The 27,829-nt window shown below is 38.6% G+C and overlaps 1 protein-coding gene across 1 annotated transcript in view; it reads right to left on the bottom strand.

Moving 5' to 3' along the window:
* The window catches only part of GAB2 (GRB2 associated binding protein 2), a 190,909-nt gene that overhangs the window by 55,764 nt on the left and 107,316 nt on the right, over nucleotides 1-27,829 (bottom strand). Inside the window, exon 2 of the mRNA XM_042959537.1 lies at nucleotides 4,492-4,792. Within this exon, the coding sequence (XP_042815471.1) occupies nucleotides 4,492-4,792 (301 nt within the window). The remainder of the gene's footprint in view (nucleotides 1-4,491; nucleotides 4,793-27,829) is intronic.

The raw sequence follows: 27,829 nt of genomic DNA, 5'->3' as shown, positions 1-27,829 counted from the left end.
AAGTAAATCCTGCCATTTATGACAATATAGATGAACCTTGAGGGCATTATGCTAAGTGAAATAAGTCAGAGAAGAACAAATACTGTATAACCTCACTTAATACGTGGAAGCTGAAAAAAAAAAACAAACTCACAGAAACAGAGAGTAGATTGGTGGTTACCAGGGGCAGAGGCAGGGGAAATGGATGAAGATCAAGGGTACAAACTTCTAGTTATAAAACGAATTAGTCTTGGGGATATAATGTACAACATAGTGACTATAGTTAATAATACTGTAATATATATTTGAACATTGTTGAGAGAACAGGTGTTAAAAGTTCCCACCATATACACACACAAATCCTAACTATGTGAGATAATAGATGTGTTAACTAACCTTACTGTGGTAATCATTTTGCAACATACACATGTATCATATCATCACACTGTACACCTTAAACAATTATAAAAAAAAAAAATGAAGGACTTCAAAATGGGGAGAGTACAGCATTACCCAAGTGCAAGGCTAAGGGTGGAGCCCTGTGAGACTGCATAGGTCTCATGCTCATGATGCTGGCCCTAAGTCTGGACGGGGGTTCCCAAACCTGGCTGGCTGTCAGAATCAACTTAGGAACTTTAAAAAATAAACTGAGATATAATTCATGTATCATAAATTTCCCCAATTTCAAAATGCAAAATTCAGTAGTTTTTAGTATATTCACAAAATTTTACAACCATCATCACTATCAAATCCCAGAACACTTTATCCCCCTAAACGAAATCCCATACTCGTTAGCAGGCACTCCTCATTCTCCCACTGTCAACCACCAATCTATCTCCTGTCTCTATGGATTTGCTAATTCTGACATTTCAAATAAATGGAATAAAAAACTATGTGATGCGTTGTGTTTTCTTCCATTTAGCACAATGTTTTCATGATTCATGCATGTGTAGAATGTACAACGTGGAATGTTAGATCATTCCATTTTATGGCTAAATAATACACACACACCACACCACATACTGTTTACTTGTTGGATAATGGACTAACCTGATGGATAATTCAGATTGTGTTCACTTTTTGGTCATCATGAATAGTGCTGCTATGAACGTTTGTGTGCAAGTTTTTGTGTGAACATTTGTTTTTATTTCTCTTGAGTATATGCTTAGGAAGAGAATTACTGGGTTGTAGGTTTAACTTTTTGAAAAATTTCCACACTGTTTTCTGCAGTAGCTGTACCATTTTACACTCCTGCTAGCAATGCTGAGGGATGGATGAGTAATGGATGTTTCTCCACACCCCTGCCAACACTTGTCATTGTCCATCTTTTTGATCACAGCCATTCTAGTGGGTATGAAGTGGTATCTCATTGTGGTTTTGATTTCCATTTTCTAATGCGTAATCATGTTCAGCATCTTTTCATGTGCTTATTGACCATCTATTCTATGTATTTTCTCTGGAGAAATGTCTACACAGTTCCTTTGCCCGTTTTCAAATGGGGTCATCTTTTTGTTGCTGTTATTGACTTGTAAGAGCTCCTTTTATATTCTAGATACTAGACCTTTATCAGGTATATGACCCAGAAATATTTTCTCCCATTCTGTAGAAAGGGCTTTAGAAACTATTTTTTTTTTTAACGTTTATTTATTTTTGAGACAGAGAGAGACAGAGCATGAACAGGGGAGGGTCAGAGAGAGAGGGAGACACAGAATCTGAAACAGGCTCCAGGCTCTGAGCGGTCAGCACAGAGCCCGACGCGGAGCTCGAACTCACGGACCTCGAGATCATGACCTGAGCCGAAGTCAGATGCCTAACTGACTGAGCCACCCAGGCGCCCCTAGAAACTATTGATTCCTTAGCCTAAAATCAGATCTACTGAATCACCACCTGTAATTTAAAAGGTAAAGAGCTTTCAGGTGATTCAGATGACCCAAGAGGCTTGGGAATGAGTAATTCAGACCAGGGCTTCTCAAAATTTAATTGTATACAAAATTTAATGTGCATACAAATCACCTGGAGATCTTAATAAAATTCAGATTTTGGGGCAACCAGAACACCACCATTAGAATACTACGGTAATCACTGTTGCACACATGATGACTGTGAGCATCCATTGGTGAGTGTTAGAATTAGGGCGAAAGTTTAAGGAGAAATAGGATAATTGATCATTAAAGTATTTCCTCCAAAATATTTATTAATTGCAAAAGCAAAGACAGTGACTTTACAGTGGAGAAACTTGGCAGATACCACCTTAACCAAGAGATCAAGGTTCACATGACCAGTAGGTAATAAGACATACTGCTACCACGTGTCCTCTGATACAATGTGAGAAAGGCACACCTCTGTGTACTCTCCCCCAAACTGATAGCCTCCATATAATCATGAGAAAACATCAGATAAACCCAAACTGAGGGACACTCTACAAAATATCTAACCAATACTTTTTGAAAGTATCAAAGTCAAAAAAAAAAAAAAAAAAAAAGAAAGAAAAAAAAAGAAAGACTTAGGAACTGTCACAGATTGGAGGAGATATGGAGACATAATCACTAAATCTAATGTCGTATGCTGGACTGAATCCTGAAGGAATCAAGGCAAGGGTGAAAAAGAGGTGAAATCCAAATATACTGTACTTGAAAGCTTTGTACCAATGTTAACTGCCCAGTTTTGATAGCTGTACCATGGTTGAGTAAGATAGGGAAAGCTGAGGGAAAGGTACATGGGAACTTACTGTACAATTTTTGCAACTCTACTGAAAGTCTAAGATTATTTCAAAATAAGTTTAAAAAATACATATATATTCTGATTCTGCAACTCAGAGTTGGAAGTTCCCATGAGAAGCTGATGCTTTGGGTTCCCCAACCCCACTCTAAGTAGCAAGAGTCTAAACTAGCTGTTTTCAGACTTAATCGTGCATCAGAATCGTGGACCAGAATCACCAATCTGTAAAAACACAGATTGCTGGGCCCTACTCCAAGAGTTTCTGATTCAGTAAGTCTGGCTGGGGTGATCCTAAGAATCTGCATTTCTAACAGGTTCTCAGATGATGTTGATGTTGCTGATGAGCTAAGAATGGTTTCCGTGTTTTTTAATTTTTTTAAATTTATTTATTTATTTTGAGAGAGAGCACGCACACGCGTGCACATGAGTGGGGAAGGGACAGAGAGAGGAGAGAAAGAATCCCAAGGAGGCTTTACACTGCTGAACCCATGAACTGTGAGATCATGATCCAAGCCAAAATCAAGAGTCAGATGTTTAAAAGACTGAGCCACCCAGGAGCTCCAGTTTGTATGTTTTTAGAGGGTTGCAAAAAAAATTGGCCTTCAAATATTTACAGAAAATGGTTGCTGAGCCTCGGATGCTTGCTACTCAGAATGAAGCTGTGAACAGACACTTATGCCTAGGTCACACCCCTGAGATTCCTAGTGAGCTGATCTGGCATGGGTCCTTGGCATCAACATTTTAAAAATGCTCCCCTTTAATTCTGTTGTGCAACCAGGTTTAAGAACTACTGATTTAAGCTCTCCGCCTGCCTCAGGAAAAAAAAAAAAAACCCAAACATAAAAACCTATTTCTCAATCATCCCCAAGTTTGGGGATGAGCCCAAACAACTGTCAAAGGGCATTTCTGCAACTTAAAACTCAGTTACAAAAGTTGGGCTACTATTCTGTGAAAGTCAACAAGACCCAAATATAAATCGGCATTTCCCTCTCTCACCTATCCCCTCCCAAGTGAATATAAAAGAACACTGGATTATATATCAACAGTAATTACCCCAAACCCAAAGGAAAAAAAGTGGCACGTGTAGCTGTGCAGGATGGTCTGAAATAGATGGGCTAGAACACGGAGAGGTGGACCAGAGAAGGAATCAAGGTGAGGACTGCCCTCTGGGATAAGTGGTGGGTAAGAGAGCACAGAGGGGGCTGGGGCGCCTGGGTGGCGCAGTCGGTTAAGCGTCCGACTTCAGCCAGGTCACGATCTCGCGGTCGGTGAGTTCGAGCCCCGCGTCAGGCTCTGGGCTGATGGCTCGGAGCCTGGAGCCTGTTTCCGATTCTGTGTCTCCCTCTCTCTCTGCCCCTCCCCCGTTCATGCTCTGTCTCTCTCTGTCCCAAAAATAAATAAAAAATGTTGAAAAAAAAATTAAAAAAAAAAAAAAAAAGAGAGCACAGAGGGCTAGAAAGCTGAGGGAAGGGGAGAAAGGTGCAGGGCTGAGAAATGGAGTGGTGTTGAGGTACATGAAGAAATACCACAAAGTACCTTTAGCTTCCTCATAACCTCAACATATCTGTTTCCCATTTGAATGTAATTAGGGCCAGGGGTTCCTCTAGTATTTGATCAGACCCTTCACAGTCTTACTCTTTGCCTATTACTACTCTGCCAAAGATGAACGCTTTTAGCTGCAGTGGGCTGTCCTTGCTCAAGGGATCTGAAGGCCTTCATCTTAGTCCCAACTGCTAAGCCTGCTCCAGGAAGCACCTTGCCGCTTGGGAGAAAGGTTCCTGTTTGCTCTCCTACCTGTGCTCTCCTCAGCCTGATTGAAGCCACAGATCTGGCAGATGCTCTGAACCCACTTATTCATGTCCTCCTCCGTCTCGGCCACCAGATAAAAGGTGCGTTCACTGGTCTTGATGTCAAACACAAAACTATCCTGCAGCTCCTTCTTGTTGAAGGTCAGGCCTGCATCCACCTGCTCACAGAAGTTCAGGTTGATGATCCTCAAGGGCTTCTTAGAGTGATCGTTCTTGTAGTATTCCAGAACATCTGGGTCACCACTCATCCGGCCACTCCGCAGGATAAACCATCGCTTCTTCCAGGCCTGAGGAGGAAGAAGGAAAAAGAGGGGGAAAAGGTCATTAGTTCGTTCAAAGCTTCTCACAGGTGCTCAGAAATCACTAGGTTAAGGATGGGGACTGTTGCACCTGCAGGCTGAACATGGCCCTTATTTCTCTTTCATACTTCACCACAGTTTAAAAAATGGAGGATGATCTTAGAATGTGTGTTAGCGCAACACTTCACTATGGGAACAGGGTCTTATCATTCTGAAATGAGATGTGGCATTCCAATTTTTTAGATTAAGAAGTTAGATGGAGACTAAGACATTTTCGAGCAATTATTCCCTATGCTGGAATACAGATTCAAACTCATAGTACTGATAGTCAGGGTGGAACTTGCAAAACCACAGCATCTCAATATATGGATAGGGACCCCAACAAGTCATGGTGAGTGGAAGCAAAGAAGCAATATCACACACAGCCAGCAGCAGAAAAACAATTCCCTAATTTGTGTGTAGTATATTGTGCTTTTTAAGCAAATGATGGTGCCTTGGAAGAATCACCTAGAAAGCCTTCTAAAACTTCTCTGAAGTGGGGGGTGCCTGGGTGGTTCGGTTAAGTGTCCAGCTCTTGGTTTGGGCTCAGGTCATGATCTCACAGCTCGTGAGACAGAGCCCGGCATTGGGCTCTGTGCTGACAGCACGGAGCCTACTTGGGATTCTCTCATCCTCTCTCTCTGTCCCTCCCCTACTCACGCTCTTGCTTTTTGAAAATAAATAAAAAATTTAAAAAATAACCTAAAACTTCTCTGAAGCACATAACTTTAAGATTTTTTTCACTGTCTTGCTCCTTGCAATAGCCCGAGTACTTGTAATAGGTCCTTGCACATATTAAATACTCTATATGTATCACTGAATGAATAAACTCCTTGTATCATTTCATACTATAGAATTTAACACTTGATCACATATTCTCTTATCCTGTCTTGTATATTCCATTTTTCCAACAAGACTGAGTAATCTGTGAGCAGACACCACACAAAGTGGTAAAAAGATGCTGCATGTAATAGCCTTGGGTTGAGGCTATGCTTAACTACTGATTTGCTGTAGTTAAGTCATTTGTAGATGTGGGCTCCCAGGCTGCCCCAAGATCCTATCTCAGTTACCTTGTCTAAGATTTTCTCTTGCTCTTTGGCCACTGTCTCTGAGCTTCTCTCTCTTTAAACGTCCAACATGGCCACTTTTTGGTTTCATGAGAAAATATAAGCAATCAAGAGAATTTAAATATGCTCCATCACCAAATTTACTGATCTGCCCGCATCTGGAGCAAAGTAGCCTGTTATTAGGGAGCATTCACAGTTCGTCCGATCTAAAGCCAATATCCTTCCATTTGTGTGCCCCCTTTCACCTACAAGGGGACCGACACCACTGTATGATTCTCCCATTCTCTGGAAGCACTGCATTTTCCCTCCCTACTGGGATCATTCCCATAAGGACACCAACATCCGCCATCATGGGGAAAAAAATATAAAGCTTGACTTAATCCCATGTTCCCCTCTAGTGATGGCCCAGTTTTCTTTAGAGTAAAACCTCAAAGAGTTTTCTATATTACTGGACATTTGTCTCCTCTCTTGCCATTCTTTGGTGGAAAGCAATCTAATCAGGCTGCCCCACCACTGCATAACAAAGTTCTCAAAGACTTCAAGGCTGCTAAAGCAACTTTTGGGTTTTATTTGATCTCTCAACAACACCTGATAATGGTTTATTCTGTCCTCTTTGAAGCACCTTCTTCCCTTGGCTCACCCTCAACTTCCCTCCTCCCCAGCCTCTTTTTCAGACTCCAGGGCTGGTTCTTACTCATCTCCCTGACCTCTAAATATTGGAATGCTTCCATGCTCAGTTCTCAGTCTCTGTCTCTCCTCTCTCTACACCCACACCCTAGGTTATTTTATTCAGTTTCACAGCTTTAAAGACCATCTAATTGCTGCACTTCCCAAATGTATTTCTCCATCCCAGGTCCTTCCACTGAACTCCAGAGTCTTATACCCAACTCTTCACTAATAAGCATCTTAAACCCAGTGTGCTCAAAACTGAGCTCTTTACATCCTCCAAGCCTGTTCTTCCTGCAATCTTTTCCGTCTCAGTTAATAGCAGCTCCAGACTTCCAGGTGCTCAGACCACATATAGTGAGGTCATCATGGACTCCCTTCTTTCACATTCCACATCTACAACAAATCCTGTTGGTTCAAACAGTTCACTCGGTCTAGCCCACCATTCTGTAGTCCTCCTGCTTCTACCCTTTCATCCTGCAACTGATGCTCAACATGGAAGCTGATGTAAATCAGACTGTGTCACTTCTCTGCACAAAATCCCCAAAGGCTTCCCATCTCAGAGTAAAAACCAAAGTCTGCACAATGGCCAGTGGGTCTGATATGACGGTCAACTCTCCCCCATCCAACATCTCTTACCTCATCTCCAGCCATGCTCTGCCTTGGCCATTCTGCTCTTGCCACACTGGCCACATACTTCTGCCTCAGCGTCTTTGCTCTAGATGTTCCCTCTGCCTGGAATACTCTTCCCCCAGACGTCTTTCCTTCAAGTCTCTACTCAAATATCCCATTACGGGGGCAGCCATTCTTAACCACCCAACCCTCACACTCTCTTTCCCCCTGACTCTGCAACACTGCTCTTACTAGTACTTACACCATCTAAAATGCCACATTTTTGTTGAATGTCTGTATCTACCTCTCAAAATATAAACACAAAGAATGCTTTTTTAAAATCCCATGCTGCATCTTCAGTGTTTCAAATAGTGCCTGACACACAGCTGGTTATCAATAACTATGTGTTGGATTAATGAGTAATTATTTTATTACATGAACTCCTTACAGCATCTAGTAGGTTACAGGGATAGAACTGATGCTTAATAAGTCTTACCTCAAAATGAATATAAGGTATGGCCAGATAGAATCGAGCTGAGGAAAACAAAAAATAAGAACTATATATTTACAGTCACCTAAAATCTTGCCCAGGTCATTGGCTTATAGAACTCTGGGTGTGCTTGTGGTCCATGTAGCAGGTGCATGCATATACATGGAAGTGTGTGATTAGCAAGGTGCATTTTTAAAAGGTATTGTTAATAGTTTAGCTTGTGTTTCAGTTGATGTGTCCCCTTCAGTGCTGGTCTCTGCAGAAAGAGCTGTCTCCAAATCACTGGTGTGCAGGTACAAGCATAAACAAACACAGAGACACCCACATAAACAAGAAAAAGGTGTTTACTACAGATAACATCGGAGCCTGTCAGGTTCTGCTTCCAAGGAAGTGGTGTAGGCTGATAAATGACTGCTTATAAAATGCTGATAAATTTATGACCAAGCAGGCAAGTCTGTCTAGTCTAGTCCCAAATTCCCATCCCTCTTCTGCCACACCATTTCTCTCCAAGTCTATGCACATTTCTTTTTTAAATCAAACAACTGAGAACACAAGTATAACCAACTTCAAAGAGTCTAGCTCCAATGACAACTTCTCTGATCTTCTCAGCTGAAATGGACCTCTACTTCTTCTGAACCTTTGTAACACTTTTTATGTAGTTTTTATGGCCTGTCATTTTTTACAACATATTACAGATATTTTGGAATTTATTGTTTCTTCCCAAGTATATTATGAACAACATCTGTATCCTTCTATGAATCTTGGTAGACATTTTGCTAAATGTTACTAAACAAGGCTCTTTATTGCTGAAATTTTCTTATCTCTCTGGACTCATTTATGCCTCCTTGCTTTCTTCTTTCCATCCATCCATCCATCCATCCATCCATCCATCCATCCATCCAAGTATTTGTTTAGTGCTTACTATGCTACAGGTAGTATTCTAGATGTTGAGCGTACAGCATGAATTCCTGGTCTTACAGAACTTACTACAGTGCATAACACATTACATATTATTCTCCAAATATACCACATAATTGCATGCCTTCCTGTCTTTGCACAACCTACTGCATCTTCCTAGAATGACTTTACCCTCACCTTGTCTATCTAGAAAATTCCTATGTCCCTTCAGTGCCAGCTTGAAGTATCACTTCCCCTGAAAGGGCTTTACTAACTTTCCTGGGTAGAGCTGGTGCTTCTGTATTATACTCTCTTAATAATTTGTGCTTTCTTTGGCATTTCAGTTATTTATATATCTTCCTCCCCTTTAAGCTCTGAACATCTTGAGGTTAGGCTCCTTTCTGGCCAAAAGTTACTTGGAAAAGTGTTTGGTCTATATGAGAGCTCAATAAAGATCTATTGACTTTCTTCATTCTATCAATATATTAATTTACTCAAACTAATAAATGCAACTTAAATATATATATTTTCACAGAAGCAGGAAAGGAGGACAACAAGAGAAGTACAGCAAAGAGATTAAGAAAGATAAAGGTATAGTGTGGATTCTATATGATGTGAGTTCTTTACTCTCTTGTTCTCTTCATTCTGATACGAACAGTGACCATGTAATATTTATTTATTTATTATTATTTTTAGTTTATTTATTAATTTTTACACCCAATGTGGGACTCAAACTCACAACCCTGAGATCAAGAGTCAATGCTCTTCCAACTGAGCCAGCCAGGCGCCCCTGACCATGTACTAAATATTTATAAGGAAATCTGGGGCCTTCAGCTTGAAAGTGTCTCATGATACAGAAATGAAAAATTACTGTTGGATTACTGACACATAATGCAAGGAGAACATGGGACCTGAACATGTTACAAGAAGAAAGCTTTTTCAAGACTGTTCTTATATCTATACAAAATTTCTTAACAAAAATTAAGTCTAAATCGATCATGGACTTAAACATAAAATACAAAGAGAAATCAGCAAGATATATAAAGAATTATATAACGTAACCAAGTGAGGGTTATCTCAAGGATGTAAAACTAATTCAATATTCAAAAATCAATCAGTGTAATCCACCATAGTAATAGACTAAAGAAAAACCACATGGTCATATCAATGAATACAGAAAAAAAATTTGACAAAATTTGATCCCTATTTATAATAACAACACTTAAAAAATAGGAAGAGGGGGGAGCTTTCTTAATTTGATAAAAAGCACCAACAAAAGATCAACACCAACATTCTACTTTGTATTGAAAGAATGAATGCTTTTCCCCTAAAATCCGAAACAAGGCAAGGATGTATGCTTACTCTCACCACTCTTGCTGAAAATTCTAGTGAGGACAATAAAGAAATGGACATAAAAGGCATACAGTTTGGAAATGAAGAAAAAAACTGTCCCTATTTGCAGATGATATAATTTTCCACATAGAAAATCCCAAGGATATAGGGGAAAAAAAAGAAAAAAAAGAGCTAAAAATCTCCTGGGACTAATGAGTCAAGTAAGGTCACAAGATACAAGATAAACATATGAAAATCAATTTGCTTCAATATGCTAGCAGTGAACATGTGGGCATAGAGAACAAAAATAAAATGCTATTTATAGTTTGTTTTTAAAAAATTAAATAAGTGTAAATCTAACAGAATATGCACAGGACATGTATGCTGATAGCTATACAATGCTGAAGAAAGAAAAAAAACCCCAAATACCATGATCATGAATGAGAATACTCAACATAGTACATCTCCCCAAATTGATGCTCAGGTTTAACATAATCTCAAAATTTCATCAAGAGTTTTTACATATGTAAAGAAAATTACACTAAAGTGTATATAGGAAGGCAAAGAAAGTGTAAAAAAAATTGAAAAATATGATAAAAGAGGGGCTATTAATTCACTAGATTCCAATAATTATTATATATACACATACAGTTCTCAAGACTATGTGGCACTGGCAGAGGGACACACACACAGAACAAAGGAATAGAAGAGAGAACCCAGAAACAGAGCCACACAAATACACCCAACGGATTTCTGACAAAGGTGAAAAGCAATTCAATGGAAGAAAGACAGCCATTTCAACAAATAATGCTGAAGCAAGTGGATATCCATAAAGAACTAAATCTAAATCTCACCTCTTATATAAGAACTAAAAATGAATGATAGACTTAAATGTAAAACTAGAAAACATTTAGGACAAAAAAACGGAGGAAATCTATCAGGTTTAGGGCTAAGAAAGAGTTCTCAGACTTGACACCAAAAACAGAATCCATAAAAGGCAAAAGCTTATAAATTAGACTTCAATGAAATGTAAAACTTTTGCTATGCAAAAGTCTTTAAGAGGACGAAAAGACACATACAGACTGAAAGTGAAGGGATGAAGAAAGATATTTCATGCAAACAGAAATGAGGGGGTAAAAAAAAAAAGCTAGTATGGCAATACTTGTATCAGACAAAATAGACTTGAAAACAATGTAACAAGGGACAAACAAGTGTTAAATGATGAGAAAGCAATCAATCCAAAAAGAAGATATAACAATTGTAAATATCTATGCATCTAACACAGGAGCACCTAAACACATAAAGCAATGAGTAAGAGACATAAAGAGAGAAGTTGACAATTAATACAGTAATGGTAGGGGACTTTAACACTCCACTCACATCAATAAACAGATCATGCAGAGAGAATATCAATAAGGAAACAGTGCCTCTGAATGACACATTAGATCTGATGAACTTAACAGATATGTATAGAACATTCTATCAAAAAACAGCAGACTACACATTCTTTTTAAGTGCACATGGAACAATCTTGAGGAAAAACTGCATGTTAGGCCACAAAAAATCTCAGTAAATCTAAGAAGATTGAAATCACATCAAACATCTTTTCTGACTACAACAGTAAGGAAACTAGACATCAATTACAATAAAAAATAAAACAAAATGAAACTGGAAAAAATCACAAACACATAGAAGCTAAACAACATGCTATTAAACAACCAGTGGGTTAATAAAAAATTAAAAAATGAAATTAAAAAAAACACATGGAGACAAATAAAAACGAAAACACAATGGCCTAAGATCTTTGGGATGCAGTGAAAGCAGTTCTAAGAGGGAAATTTATAGCAATACAGGTCTACCTCAAGAAACAAATAAAAAAAAAAAAAAACACCTCAAACCATTTAACCTTACATTTAAAGGAACTAGAAAATGAACAAAGCCCGAGGCTAGTAAATTGCAGGAAATAATAAAGATCACAGCAGAGATAAATGAAGTGAGACTAGAAAAACAGAGGAAATATCAACAAAACCAAGAGGTAGTTCTTTGAAAAGACAAACAAAATTGATAAACTTTTAGTCAGACCCATCAAGAAAAACAAAAGAGAGAACTCAAATAAATAAAACTAGAAATGAAAAAGGAGAAGTAACAACCAGCACCACAGAAATACAAAAGATTGTAAGGGACTACTACAAAAAATTATATGCCAACAAACTATACAACCTAGCAGAAATGGAATGAATTCCTGGAAACACACAATCTTCCAAAACTGAATCAAGAATGAACAGAAAATCAAAACAGACTGATTACTAGTAAAAAAAAAAAAAAAATTGAATTGGTAATTAAAAACAAAAACAAAAGCAAAAACAAAAAACCTTCCAACAAACAAAAGTCCAGGCCAAAATGGCTTCACAAGTTAATTCTACCAAACATTAAAGAAGAGTAAATAACTATTTGTCTCAAACTATTTCACAAAATAGAAAAAGGAAAGAAAGCTTCCAAATTCATTCTATGAGGCCAGCATTACTCTGATACCAAAACCAGAAAAAGTGGCTACAAAACAAAACTCTAGGCCAGTATCTCTGATGAACATAAATGCCAAAATCTTCAACAAAATATCAGCACACCCAATTCAACAATGCACTAAAAAGATCATTCGCGACAATCAAGTGGGATTTATTCTGGGGATGTAGGGATGGTTAAATATCCACAAATCAACCAATGTGATACATCACATTAACAAAATGAAGGATAAAAACTCTCAACAAAGTTGGTTTTGAGGGAACACACCTCCACATAATAAAAGCCATATTTGAAAAACTCACAGCTAACATCATATTCAATGGTGAAAAACTGAATACTTTTCCTGTAAGATCAGGAAAAATGAATGTCCACCTTGCCACTTTTGTTCAGAGTCCAGAGTGCTAACCATTACACCATGGAACCCCACTCACTTTTGTTCACTATAGGACTGGAAGTCCTAGCTGGCACCAATCAGATGAGAAACAAAAGGCATCCAAATTGGTAAGGAAGAAATAAAACTTTCACTATTTGTTAATGACATGACACTATTTATATATAAATCCTAAAGATTTTACCAAAATATTATTAGAACTGATAAATGAATTCAGTAAAGTTTCAGGATACAAAATATACAGAAACGTTTTGTGTATTAGTGTTTCTATACACTACTGATGAGGTAGCAGAAAGAGAAATTAAGAAATAACCCCATTTACAATTGCACCAAAAAGAATACCTAGTAATAAATTTAACCAAGGAAGCAAAAGACCTATACTTTGAAAACTATTAGAAATTAATGAAAGAAACAGAAGATGATATAAGCAAATGGAAAGATATACCATGCTCACGAATTAGACAGATTATTATTGTTAAAATGTCCACACTACCCAAAGCAAATGACAGATTCAATATAATCTCTATCAAAATACCAAAAGGATTTTTAAAAAACTAGAACAAATAATACTAAAAGTTGGATAGTGCCACAAAAGAACCTGAATAGCCAAAGCAATCTTTTTTTAAAAACATGTTTATTTATTTTGAGAGAGAGAGAGAGAGCAAGCGAGCAAGCAGGGGAGCGGAAGAGAGATAGAGGGAGAGAGAGAAAATCCCAAGCAGGCTCCATGCTATCAGTGCAGAGCCTGACACGGGGCTCAACATGGGTCCTGAGCCCATGAACTGTGAGATGATGACCTGAGCTGAGAGCCAGATGCTTAACCGACTGAGCCACCCAGCACCCCCAGCCAAAACAATCTTGAGAAAGAACAAAGCTAGAGGTATCACATCCCAGATTTCAAGATATAATACAAAGCTATAATAATCAAAACAGTATGATACTGGCACAAAAATAAATACACAAATCAATCAAATAGGATGAAGAGCCCAGAAAAAAACCTCATGCTTACACAATCAATTCATCTATGACAAAGGAGGCAAGAATATAGAATGGAGAAAAGACAGTCTCTTCAGTAAATGGTGCTGGGAAAACTAGACAACTTTATGCAAAAGAAAGAAATTTCTTATAAAAATAAACTCAAAATGGATTCAAGATCTAAACGTGAGATGTGGAACCATAAAATTCCTAAATGAAAACACAGGCAGTAGTCTCTTGGACAGCAGCCTTAGCAATATATTTATGAATATTTCTCTTCAGGCAAAAGAAACAAAACCAAAAACAACAAGTGGGACTAACTAAAATAAAAAGCTTTAGCATAGTGAAGGAAACCATCAACAAAACAAAACAAAACAAACCAACCTACTGGGTGGGAAAAGATATTTGCCAATGATTTATCTGACAAAGCGTTAATATAAAAAAAATAAAGAACTTATGCAACTCAACAACCAAAAGAAAAAATATCTGATTAAAATATGGGCAGAGGTCCATGTGATATTTGTCACCTGGAGCTGCAGTCATCTGGAGGCTCCAATCACCTGGAACATCCAATCACTCACGTGGGTCATTGTTGTACATTGTTACTGGGGACTCAGCTGTAGCTGTTCACCTATGCACCTTGGTTCTCTTCCACAGAGCCTTACTTGTGTAGGGTAGCCAGATAAAATCAGGACACCAAGTTAAATTTGAATTACAGATAACTAACAAATAATTATTAGTGTAAGTATTTCACATGCAATATGACTGTCTGAAATTCAAGTTTAACTGGGCATCCTGTACATGTAGTTGCTAGATCTAGCAACCCTAGGAGAGGAGCCTATGAATCTAAGTTTAACAACTGACTGAGATGACTTTTCCAATGTGCCTAGTTTGGGAAAAATGAGCAGATCAGAATTGGCAATAAAGAAAAAAAGCTGTTAATACCTGATGCTGATGGAATGAAGGGGAAGTGGACACTGGCATACACTAAGTGTTAAATGAACATATTCATTTCCTGAGGTCCATATTATCATGCCTTAATGATTTGAATGGCCTTGAAATGGAAGTCTTATTTCTACCAAGAAGAGAAATTCAGAGGAGGGTTTAGAAAAGGATCCCCAAAGTGATTCTGAGCTGCAATCTGGTTAAGGGGCCTTGAGTGACAGGGAAGTTCAGGACCACATCAATTCTCTGATTGAAAGAGGAAAAATAGCTAATATTTATGGAGCAGATTGTTTTGATGTGCCTAGATCAGGTTCTTCATCTTAGTGGTGGGATTTAATCTCACAATAGCCCTGCTAGTGAGGTATCACTATTCTCTCTTCATAGATGTATGTTACTCCAAAGCACATGCTCCTGGGCACAGACACAAATGACAAAAAGGTTGCTCCCCATGCCGACTGCCAGAGCCAGGAATGGGACATGACAGTTTGGGCACCATTAGTTACTAACGGCAAGTTTTAGCAAAGGTATCAGGACACGTTCTATTGAGGTGGTTAATCTCTGTTCTTCTGGTGTTTACACTCCCTGCTGTAGGGTGCCAGGCTTGGTTCCCCCCCTGGCCCGGCCTCAGGGGGAGTTGGGGAGGGGCCTGGAAGCAGAAGCTGTCTGAAGCCTGCGTTTGGAAGTTAAATTTATGGAAATGATTTGGATGCTTGTACCTGGTAGGTAGGAAAAAGCCTCTGAGGACACAGAGAAGGAATTAGGTTGGAGGTTTACAGGTCTCTTCAGGAATAGGGACTTTCATAAACTTCATAAACACTGGGCTTCATAAAAACTGGGGGTATCTCCGTGGATGATCCATCAAGGCTGGGCATCTAGTTGTAATGGATTTTCTAGTATGGACACAGATATGGATGAAGCAAAAATGACATTCCAGCTTTTTCCCTAATTACAATACATCATGCATTCTCAACAAAGTTGACATTACAACAGAGGGCTGAAGATTGATTCTTGGGGGTACAGTTTTCATAGATATTAAAATGGTTGGTGAACCTTCAAAGGACCACAGTATAAAAACAAATAAAATACATTTGTGATATTAAAAAAAAAAAATATGGGCAGAGGATCTGAACAGACATTTCCCTAAAGAAGACATACAGATAGTTAACACAGACAAAAATGAAAAGATGCTCAACATTAGTAATCGTCAGGGAAATGAAAATAAAACCACAATGAGATATCACTTCACACCAGTTAGAATGGCTGTTATCAAAAAGACAAGAAATATAGTAAGTATAGGCAAGGATGTGGAGAACAGGGAACCCTTGTGTTGCTGATGAAAATTTAAACTGGTGAAATCACTGCGGAAAACAGTATGGTGGTTCCTCGAAAAATTAAAAATAGAACTATCATATGATCCAGTAATTCTACTTCTAGATATTTACCATTCCCCCCATCAAAAACCCTGAAAACACTAAATCAAAAAGATACATGCATCTCTATATTCATTTCAGCATTATTTACAACAGCCAAGATATGGAAAGTGTCCATCCATAGATGAATGAATAAAGAAGATGTGTACACACACATACACACACACAGAGAAGAATGTTACTTGCCCATTAAAAGAGATCTTGCATTTGAAACAATGTGTATGTACGTAGAGGGTATTATGCTAAATGAATTAAGTCAGAGAAAGACAAATACCATGTGATTTTACTTACCTGTGGAAATTCGAAATCAAAACAAGCAAACAAACAACAGCAACAAACCAGAAACAGACTCATAAATGTAGAGAACAAACTGGTAGTAGCCACAGGGGTGGAGGTGGGGGGAATGTGTGAAATAGTTGAAGCGGACACAGAGGTATAGACTTTCTGTCATAAATAAGTCATGGAGATGAAAAGTATAGCATAGGGAATAATACCGTAACAGTGTTGTATGATGACAGATGGTAACTACACTATCATGGTGAACACTGCATAATGTATAGAAATGTCAAGCCACTATGTTGTGCACCTCAAACTAGTAACACTGCATATCAAATATACTTAAATAATACAAATTTTAAAAAAGATAAAAAGAGAAGCTTTTGAGTGGGAGAAAATACTTGCAAACCACATATTCAACAAAGAATAATATCTGGTAACATACAGAAAACTATCACACTCAACAGTCAGAAAAGGGAATTAGGGCAAGGGCAAAAGACATGGAAGACACTTCACTGAAGAGAATATACAGATGGTAAATCTGTATACATGTAAAGATGCTCAATATCTTTAGCTGTTCTGGAAACAGAAATTAAAATACAATGAGATATCACAGATCTATCAGAATTGCTAAAATAACAACACAAAATGCTGGCAATGAGGCAGAGAAAACGGGTCACTCAATATTGCTGGTAAGAGTCTAAAATGATCAGGGTGCCTGGGTGGCTTTGTTGGTTGAGTGTCTGACTCTTGATTTTGGCTCAGGTTATGATCTTGCAGGTTCGTGGGATTGAGCCCCTTGTCAGTCTCTGTGCTGAAAGCATGGAGCCTGCTTGAGATTCTCTCTTTCCTTCTCCCTCTCTCCCACCCTTAAAATAAATAAATAAACTAAAAAAAAAAAAAGAAAGAAAGAATCTAAAATGATATAGCCACCCTGGAAAAGAGTTTGGTCATTTAAAAAAAAAACTAAACATGCAACTCCTATACACCACAGCAAATGCTCTGCTCTGCTGGGTAGTTATCCCAGAGAAATAAAGATTTACATTCATACAAAAATTTTTCATGAATGTTTATATAAATTTTGTTTATAATAGCTCCAAACTGGAACAATCTAAATGTCCTTCAATAGGTAAATGGTTAAATAAACTGTGATGCCATAGGATACTACTTAGCAATAAAAAAAAAAAGTATTGACACATGCAAAGTCTTGAGTGAATCTCCACAGAGTTAGGCAGCATCAACAAAGCCAATCCCAAAAGGCTACATACTGCCCAATTCCACTCATGTACCATTCTTGAAACGGACAGAAGATTAGTGGTTGTCAGTGGTTTAAAGGAGGGGCTTGGAGCAGGACAGATGTGAGTATGGCTATAAAAGGACAGTATGAAAGATTCCCGCGGTGATGGAAATGTTCTAGATCTTGACTGTATCAACATCAACATTCTTGTGATGTTGTAGTACAGTTTCAGAAGATGTTACCATTGTGAGGAAACTAGTAGAGGGTATGTGGGGTCTCTGTATTACTTTTACCACTACATATGAAACTAAAATTATCTCAAAATAAAGTTAATTAAAAGGAAACTGATCCACAAGAGAATTGGAATGTTCACAGATGGGAAATGTATTTGAAGAAAACCATAAGGAGGAAAGGACTATTTCTCAGAGAAGAAAAATAAAGATCATGGAGAGAAAGGTTAACAGCTGGCTACCGACTATGACCAGATCCAGCTGTCCTCAATCTTTTCCAGTCAGGGATAGGGATGGGATCTTAGGGATTCATACTGTGAAAATATGAATAAACTTCAGAGTTCAGACTTCTGAGCAGGAGGGCACAAAATACCAAGACTCACCAGGATTTCCAAACCTTTCAAACTAATGCCAGCTCTAGGGATTGTAGGCTGTCCAGGCAAGGCATGATTCTAGGCCTTAGGGAATAAAAGTTCCCAGAGAAACAACAAACTTAAGATGCCAACAAGCTTCTCCTCTTTTTCTGTGTAGTAGTCAGCCTCCACGATAGCCCTCAATGAGTCTTATTTTCCAGTATAGCCTTATGTAGTCCCCTCCCATACTGAATAAGGATGACCAACAGCATATTGCATAAATGACCGTGCAGCTTTGAAGGCTAAGTAATTAAAGATGCTATAGCTTCTTTCTTGTTTGCCTTTGGATAAGCTGCCATGTTGTGAGGATACTCAAGCAGTACCGAGGAGTGCACATGGTGAGGAACTAAGTAAGGCCTTCTGCCAGCCATGTAAATGAGCTATTCTTAGAAGCAGATACTTCAGCCCCAGCCAAGCCTTCAGATGCCTGCAGCAGTAGGCAACTTTTTAACTGTAATTTAATGAGAGACCCTGAGCCAAATCCACCAATCTAAAGTGCTCCTGAGTTCTCGACTCACAGAAACCCTAAGAAATAATAATATTTATTGTTGTTTTAAGCCAGTAAGTTTTAAACCTTTTGTTATGCTTTAATAAATAACTAATACATTCTACTTTCCATTTCTAGGGCTAGGTGGGTATAACCAAGGGTAACCACTGGGAGGAAAGCCTTGTCTATTTAGAAGACTAAAAGCAGCTCAAGCCTAAAAGATAGACAAATAGGCCATTGGAACAGAAGGTTCCAGAAACAGACCCATACATACTTCATCACTAGATTTGTGAAAAAGTTGATACTGCAGTACTATAAAGAAAAGAACTGTCTTTTCAATAAACGGTGATAGGTCATTTCGTAAGTATGAAGAAAGATTCTTTTTATTCTTAAATGGTTGTTTATTTTTGAGAGAGAAAGAGAGAGAGAGAGTGCACAAGCAGGGGATGGGCAGAGGGAGACCAAGCAGACTCCTGTCAATGCCGAGCCTGGCATGGGGCTTGAACTCACAAACTGTGAGATTATGACCTGAGCTGAAATCAAGAGCTGGGTGCTTAACTGACTGAACGATTCAGATGCCCCAAAAGATTCTTAATCCTTTTTTATGCTATATATGAAAATTAATTTCAGATCATTATAAATCCAAATGTGAAAGATACAACATTATAAAGCATTTAGAGGAAAATGCCTTCATGGCTTTGGGCTACACAAATTTGTGGAATACTCAAAAGTTGCTAATAATACAAGAGAAAAAGTGATCAATGTTATTACATTACACTTAGTGTCTGGTCACCATCAAGAGGATGAAAAACCAAGTGAGTAAGAGGAGATATTTATAATACATATATCCATGAAGACTCATATTCAGAATATATTTAAAAAAATCCAACTCCACATATTAGCAGGAGAAAGACCACTTAATAGAAAAATGGGCAAAAGATCTGAATAGGCACTACACAAAAGACATCCATCCAAAAGGCTGTAAGCATAAAAGAAGATCTTGATTTCATTAGCCATTGCAAAATGCAAATTAATACCACTACACAACCACCAGAATGGTTCTAACAACAAAGACTGATAGTAATAAGCATGGGGAAGAGTATGGAGAAACTGAAACTTTCCATACCGTATTAGTAAGAGTGTAAATTGGTATAACCATCTTGGGAAACTATGGCAGTATCTACAAAAGCTGAACATATACCCCAGGACCTCACAATTCTACTCCTAGATACATGCCCTAAATAATTATGTACATATATCCACCAAAATACATGCACAAGTATGTTCATTGCAACACTTTTCAGAAATGCCCAGCCTGGGTGGCTCCATTGGTTAAGCGTCCGACTTCAGCTCAGGTCATGATCTCACGGTTCGTGGGTTCGAGCCCCGCATCTGGCTCTGTGCTGACAGCTCAGAGCCTAGAGCCTGCTTCAGATTCTGTGTCCCCCTCCCCCTGCCCCTCCCCCGCTTGCACTCTGTCTCTCTCAAAAATAAATAAAAACGTTAAAAAAAAAAAAAAAGAAATGCCCATATCATGCTTGCGTTTCTGCTCTATTTCAAGTGCTTATTATGTACACGTGGACTGCCGTGCTAGTTTCCTAATTAAATACTTATAAAATGCATCCAGTTTAATCTTCTAGTTTTTATAAATACTTATTTTTGAGAAGGGGGATAGGGGGCTTGACAGGGAAAGGGCAGAGGAAGGGGGACAGGATCCAAAGTGGGCTCTGTGCTGACAGCAGAGTCTGATGTGGGGCTCGAACTCATGAACCATGAGATCATGACCTGTGCCAAAGTTGGACACTTAACTGACTGAGCCATCCAGGTGCCCCTAATCTTCCAGTTTAATCAGAGCAAAACTCTGATCACGTTACTCCTCCCACTATCCAAAATTTTAATGGTTCCCTGTCAATTGCATAGCAAAGTTCAAATTCTATGGTTTAGGGTTTTTTTTAATTAAAAAAATTTAAATTTATTTTCAATGTGGTAAAATACACTGAACATAAAATTTACTATTTTAACTACTTAATTGTACAGTTATTTCTGTGGCATTAAGTATATTCACATTGTTGTAGAGCCATAAACACCTTTTTCATCTTCCCCAACTGAAATTCTATGTCTGTTAAACACTAATTCACAATTCTCCACTATATCCTGTCCCTAAAAACCACCATTATACTTTCTGTCTCTGTGAAATGGACTACTCGTGTATGTGGAATCATACAATATTTGCCCTCTTGTGACTGGCTTATTTCACTTAGCATGAGGTCTTCAATGTTAATCCATGTTGTAGCATGTGTCAAAATCTCATTCCCTTTTAAGGCTGAATAATATTCCATTATGTGTAGATGTCACATTTTGTTTATCCATTCCATCTGCTGATGGGCTCAAGTTCTGGGGCTCAGTTTTAGAGCCTTTACGATTCAGCTCAAACCTGCATTCCCATCTCATTTATACTCCTTTATTTATAATGTGATATATACATACATACATATATATACACACACTGTTACTACTCAAACCAAGTTGATTTCTCACTGTTTCCTAAATATACTTTTCTACCTTCACACGCTCAATTTCCCTGTCTGAAAAGCGTCCCAATCTTCCCTGTCTAAATTGTCCAAAGTTTTTCTTATATTTGAATGCTTTCCTCTAATGTCACCATTTTTGATCATCCTTCATTCAAGGTTCCAACATCTAGAGCTTTTTCAGAACAGAGAGTCTTCCCCTTTCACAGAACCTCACACAGGGCCTTCCTGCAGTGCATGAGTGCTCTTATTCATTGAACTAAGTGAACTAGCTAAATTTCATTAAAACATAAGTGTACATACTTATATGCTTAAACATCTCACCATGAGTTTTTTTCTTGTTTTCAATAATAAGCTGTATTAAGCCACTTAAAAATGTCAAATAGACAATATGAAGAGTTAAAAGGGTATCTCTTTCTTCCTAATTCCTGGTACAACCCAGCCAGGCAGAAAAAAACCTATTAATTCAGAGCAACACAAACTCAAAGCAAGGGGCACAAATGCACAGAACTAAGGAGAGCAGGACTGAGATGCTATAGAGTAGGATGAGAAAAGCCTGAGCTCAGAGTGAAAAGACTTGAATTACAGTCCTTGTTCTTGCTCTATAAACTTGGACAAATTTTTTTAAGTTTCCTAAGCCTCAATAACCAGGCATATAAAAGGGGAAAAATACAAAACTAATAATATTGCATACAGTAATAAGTAAAATTAAAAAACATAAACGCACCTAGAACCAACCTTGGCATGATAGGTGCCAAGTACATAGTTCTTGAATTAAAAGCAGTCCAAGGAGATTCGTGAGATCATGAAATTGGCAGAAGAGTTATCATTATAGAAGATCCCCAGATTTTCCACTCTATGTTCTTTCTTCTCAATCACCATTAAGAAGACATTATTGGAGCACCTGGGTGGCTCAGTCGGTTAAGAGTCTGATTCTTGGTTTTGGCTCAGGTCATGATCTCATGGTTCCTGAATTTGAAGCCCACATCAGGCTCAGTGTGCTAACAGCATGAAGTCTGTTTGGGATTCTCTCTCTCCCTCTCTCTCTGCCCCTCCCATGCTCACACACTCTCTCTCTCTCAAAATAAATAGACAAACTTAAAAAAAAGGCATTATCTTTTCTTCCTTCTTGCCCTGCATCACACATCAGCAACTGCTCTGAATTCTGCCTCTTTTGGTTAAAGCTATGACTCTTCTTCAGTTTCTCAGGTTCAAAATTAACTACTTCTATTCAGTTCTTCCTGCTACTTCACTGCTCATGCCAAATCAACAAGCTCCTTTGTAGCATTCAGTAAAACAAGCACAAATTCTGCTAAATGTTTTGAGGGATATAGAAAAGAGGTAAGATTAATTACTTTCAAGTAACTTATGAGTTTACAGTGTTGCAGGAATAAAAGAGATGAACACATGTCCCTAAAATGAAAAAGCAAATGTTGGGGTACCTGCCTGGCTCAGTCGGTAGATCATCTGACACTTGACCTCAGGATCGTGAGTTCAAGCCCCATGTTGGGGGTGGGGCCTACTTAATTTTTTAAAAAAGGGAAAATTTTTAGAAGTACCATAAAGAAATATATAATATGTTATTAGACCCCTGAAGTAGGTAATCAAATTTGGTTGGGGCATGGAGAGAGAAAGGGAGAAAGAGAAATATGAATGAATATGAACAATGAAGAAGACAGGGTGTAATAGTTTGGGGAAGGAAGGAGAAATGGACATTTCTTCTACAGGACAGAGTATGACCAAGGTCTGGGTATGGGAAAAGGTAAGACAAGTTCAGAAAATATGGAATGGTCTCTTTTAAAAGTGTAGAAAAGGAGAAAAAGAAGAGCTCAGGGGTCCCGGAAAGCTTTTAACACCACGCTAAGAAATTCTTTCTTTTATTGGTAATGGGGAGCCACTGAAGAGTATAGATCAGCAGAGAAGTAACTGTTGCTGTGCTGTTATCTGGCACAATGATGAAGACAAGCCACAGAAAGGAAAAATGAGAGGCAGAAAAAACTATTTAGAAAGCTGTTGCAGTAATCTGCCATCCTGAAAGAAAATGGCAAGGAGACAGAAAGGGAAAGGCAATGCAAGTCACTTTATTCAACAATGGGGCTTAAAAGAGTATAGGGTATAGGGGCCTACTCTCAGGAAAGTTAGAACCTTCCATTTGTGTCTGTGATTAAGAGAACACCACCATCTTCTCTGATGAAACAGAAGTGACTGTTTTCCTTTTGTACCCAAATCCAGTCAAAAAAACCAAAACCATTTCACAACCATTTAGACCACATGTGCGTACACATGACCTGGAAATTGCATCACTCCCAGTGTTGAGAGGAGTGCATGTCCCATATGAACCTGTCTCTGTTCTTTACGTTAGATTCCAAGGTAGCGTGTAGAATGAGGCCATGACTTCCTCCTGTTGCTCTTGGCACCTAGAACCCTTAGGTGGTTGGGGGGGGAGGGGCAAGTTAGCTCTACACTGGCCACAGTGCATAGGATGTTATGCTCAGGTCTGGCTGTGGTGACGGGACTTGAAATCCTACAGTACTAGGATTCAGTGAGCTTCTGCCTGGAGTCATGATTATAATGTTCTAAGACATAAGGGGCTGACATGTGGAAGAGCAATTTGATTTATTTTGGGTGATCCCACATTCTAAAGTTGAACTACTGCCAACAGGCATGTACTACAGAAAAGCAGATTTTTGCTCAGTGTAAGTAAGAATTTTCTGGAAGAGTGGTCCAAAGCAGGGCCCTTGGAAACTGGGGAACTACTCAGCATTGGGGATACTGAAGACAAGACAGCCTAGGCCAGGGGTCAGCAAACTTGTTCTGTAAAGGGCAGAGAGTAATTCTTTCATGCTTTGCAGGCCATATAGTCTGTCACAACTATTCAAATCCATAATGGCAGGGAAGAAGCCACAGACAATTTGTAAGCAAACAAGAATGGCTGTATTCCAATAAAACTAGGTAGAAAAAGTGGTATTGGGCAAGATTTTTTTGCCGACCCCTGGCTTAGGCTAAGGGTGAGAAGGGGGACGGAAAGGGGCCTCAATCAGTGGATCAATAGACAGACAAGGGATTAAGGTCTCTTCCAATTTTGAGAGTCTTATGTATTAGTAACCAAGAAAATCTAATATTGTAACACCTCATTCAATCAGATTAGATTCTCAAAACACAGGGATGTGTGCTTTTAAATAACTAACTGTTAACTAGAACACTTTTGTATTTTCAGCCTTAACAGCTGAAAACGTTTCCAAAACCCCAGAATTTTCTGCCTTGCCTTAGGTATCAACTGAAGATAACAGAACTTTTCTTTGATGACTAAGGACTTCTTGAGCTTCATATCATCTTTCTAGATACCAAATCTCACATGCCTTGTGGTTAAAATTGTAGAAAGGTCAAGACACTTCTTGGAAGAGGGTTTTGTGTAACTCCTAGAAATGGGTGTGTCCTTTGAACTTCCCTCTTTCTGATGAGAGTGAAGCCCAAAAGTGCTAATAAACCAGGAGAGTCCTGTCAAGTGAGGATTATAGTTAGTTATAATATAACCTCAGAATCTGAGGTTCCTGGATGGTATCAACTGACTGAACTTATTAGTCAGGGATACTAAAAACATATTTTCATCTTCAAAAAGTTCTTTGCTTTATATGTAAAAAAAAAAATTCACCAACATCACAATTGCATACACACACACACACACACACACACACACACACACACAGAGTCACTCATTCACCTTTCTTTTAGTGAAACTTCCAGTTCAAACAATCACAAAGACATAGAAGAATGTGATTTGACTTGTGAGTATGTGAGGCACAACCACATCTCTATACACTGCAGCATGAAGTACACCAGGCCAGTCTTCTGTCCCATAACAGTTAAGAACAAACAATAAGAGTCCAGTGGATCATGTAATAGTCACAAATTTCTGGAGGACCACTTCTTGAGTGAGGAAGGGCTTCTTGTTATTCTTCCTCTAACAATCCTTCAACTACTCTAGACCATAGTGACTTTACTATGTGAGGAAAATGACTATGACTTCCCTGAGGGGGGAAAAATGGCACTTGCTGAACTCTTCCTATATATCATGTGCTTTCTATCCATTATCACATTTAATCCAAATCAATGCTGTAAGACAAATATGATCCCCTTTTCACGGATGAGAAAAATGAGTTTCATTGAGGTTAAACAATTGGCAGAGATCTGCCCTACATCTTGTGGGTCAGGGCTAGGGTCCAGAAAGAACTTGAGAAGCTAATACAGATAAATTGCTGACTATACTGAGACACTGGCCAGAGAATCTGTGAAAGGTGAAGTTCAAAGTTGGTGACAGCAATAGAGGGATTAGAATCCAGGTCTCAGCTCTTAGTCCATAATTATTTCCACTCCTCAAATCCAAATCCCCCAGGAGAGGGAAGCATAATTACATGCTCCAGACTCATCCGAGTAATGAAGTTTCTCTCTGACTCCAATGAACCTTATTTGTTCCTGGGGAATGGAATCAACCTTATCTTATCACAAGACTGTTACATTCTAAGGTCAGGGAACTTTTGTATCTCCAGCACTTAGCAAAGTACTTGGTACATGGTACGTACTTTATAACTCTTCAATGAAAGGTATATGAAAAAAAAAAGAATATCTATTTGTCCCTCTTTGGAAAAAAACAAACAAAACCTTTTTGTCAGATGACCTGCTAATGTAACACTTCCAGGATTCTAACAACCTCTATCCTGGGAGATGGCACACAGACATCATAAATATGAAAGATCACTTTTATGTGAAACCGACTCCAACCCTAGGCTTCAGGGGGGAGATCATGGGATCCTTGGTTCACTGATGGGCACATGATCGAAGCCAGTCTTAACAGTCATTAAGATTCAACTCCAGGCCTCCAGTCTGTCTTTGACTCAAAGTGGCCTCTATCACTGGACAGAAAGTTGTGATGATATGAGCCTGAGGTTGTAGGGACAGCCGTTTGGAGTCTGAGAACAGCTAACCTGAAGAGTGTCAAGTTAGAAAGATGGATCTTGATGAAATGTAAGTCCTATTAAGCTGATCCTGAGCCCAGGTTTCCCCCTTGTAGGCTTAGGTGACTTTTCTCATTTAAAGGAATTTAGGTCAATATCTGGTCAACACAGGTCTTAAGCGTGTGTCCAGTACTGAGACCCAGAGCAGTTTGTTACCACAAGGGTAACTCAGGGGTCCTTCCCACGTGCTCTTATCATATTCATGATTCAATCCATTTTCAGCTTCCTTCGCTTTCAATTTCTTTTCTATTCCGTTTTAGTCGCCTTCCTCCTTTCAATCATTCAATCAACATTTATCCAACAGATCACTGCCAGGTCCTTCAGAATAGTACCCAGGTAGCTCAGTACTCTGAGCTCAGGACTCTGCTAATGGTTGCGAGCAGAGAACCACTCTACCTGGGAGGAGTCAGGGAAAGCTGAAGAGCACAAGCAACATTGTTGGGTCTTGGAGGATAAGTGGAGTTTTGCAGTTGCAGAAACAAGGCTGGAGGGGAAAAAGGCTTTTTCAGGAAAAGAGAATAATATGCATGCAGTTAACTCTTGTTATTCACAGTAGTTATGACCTATAAAGTCACCATGAACACTAAATTATTGAACACATATTCATTTTTCCTAGGAGAAAAACAGGGTTAGTTTCCTGCAAGCCCATGGTCACAGTATTTTTGTCAACCGATATAATCTTATCTCATGTTTGTGTTTAAAGACTCCTCATTTAATATATATTGTTGATTCATTAACACTGAATTCAGCCAACAGCACCGTAACTCAAGTCTGAATGAAGGTTGTAAATACACGTGTTTTCTCCATAAGGCACAGCACAATTTTCCTGAGCTTCAGAACACTATGCTTGGGGCCCTTTTTAAACAGCAAAACCACCAGTGAAAAGCATGGCATTAAACAGATGGAGGGAAGAGCATGACAGCTGAAGCAAGAAGGCAGAGCACCACTCTGTCACCTCTGCTGGGGAATGTGTGTGTGGGGCACTGAAAGTTTCCAGTGCTCTGCACACAGGCACATCTGTGCCTGATCATGAAAGAAAGCACTGTGAGTTTTGCTTTGGGGGTTACAAATCAATTTTAGCAGGTAGGTGAATTTGCAAATGCAGAATCTGAAATCTGTGATTAGGAGGAATAACTACATATGGAAAACCTTGGGGCGTTCAAATAATAAGTAATAAAGCTAAGGTTGGTAAAGTTGAAGGAAGGAGAATGAAAAATTGTGAAAAGGAAATTACTGGAAAAGTGGTCTGGGATTATTTTAAGGGCTTCACGTGCAGAGTTTTATGTTTTTTCTGTATACCAATCACTTCTTTTTTTTTTTAAGTTGTGGTTGACATTCAAGGTTATATTAGTTTTTGAGTGTACAGGTCAATCATTCTTGATACCAAATGTTAATGTAAAATTTAGAATTTGAGAATTCCCCCATAGAGCAATAATGATTTTATAGTATTTATTAGCTAATAGATAAAAACTACTATG

Source organism: Panthera tigris, chromosome D1, assembly GCF_018350195.1.
Source record: "Panthera tigris isolate Pti1 chromosome D1, P.tigris_Pti1_mat1.1, whole genome shotgun sequence".
Taxonomy (NCBI): domain Eukaryota; kingdom Metazoa; phylum Chordata; class Mammalia; order Carnivora; family Felidae; genus Panthera; species Panthera tigris.
The sequence above is the reverse complement of the archived record's forward strand: the minus strand, read 5'-3'. Positions and strand labels throughout refer to the sequence as shown.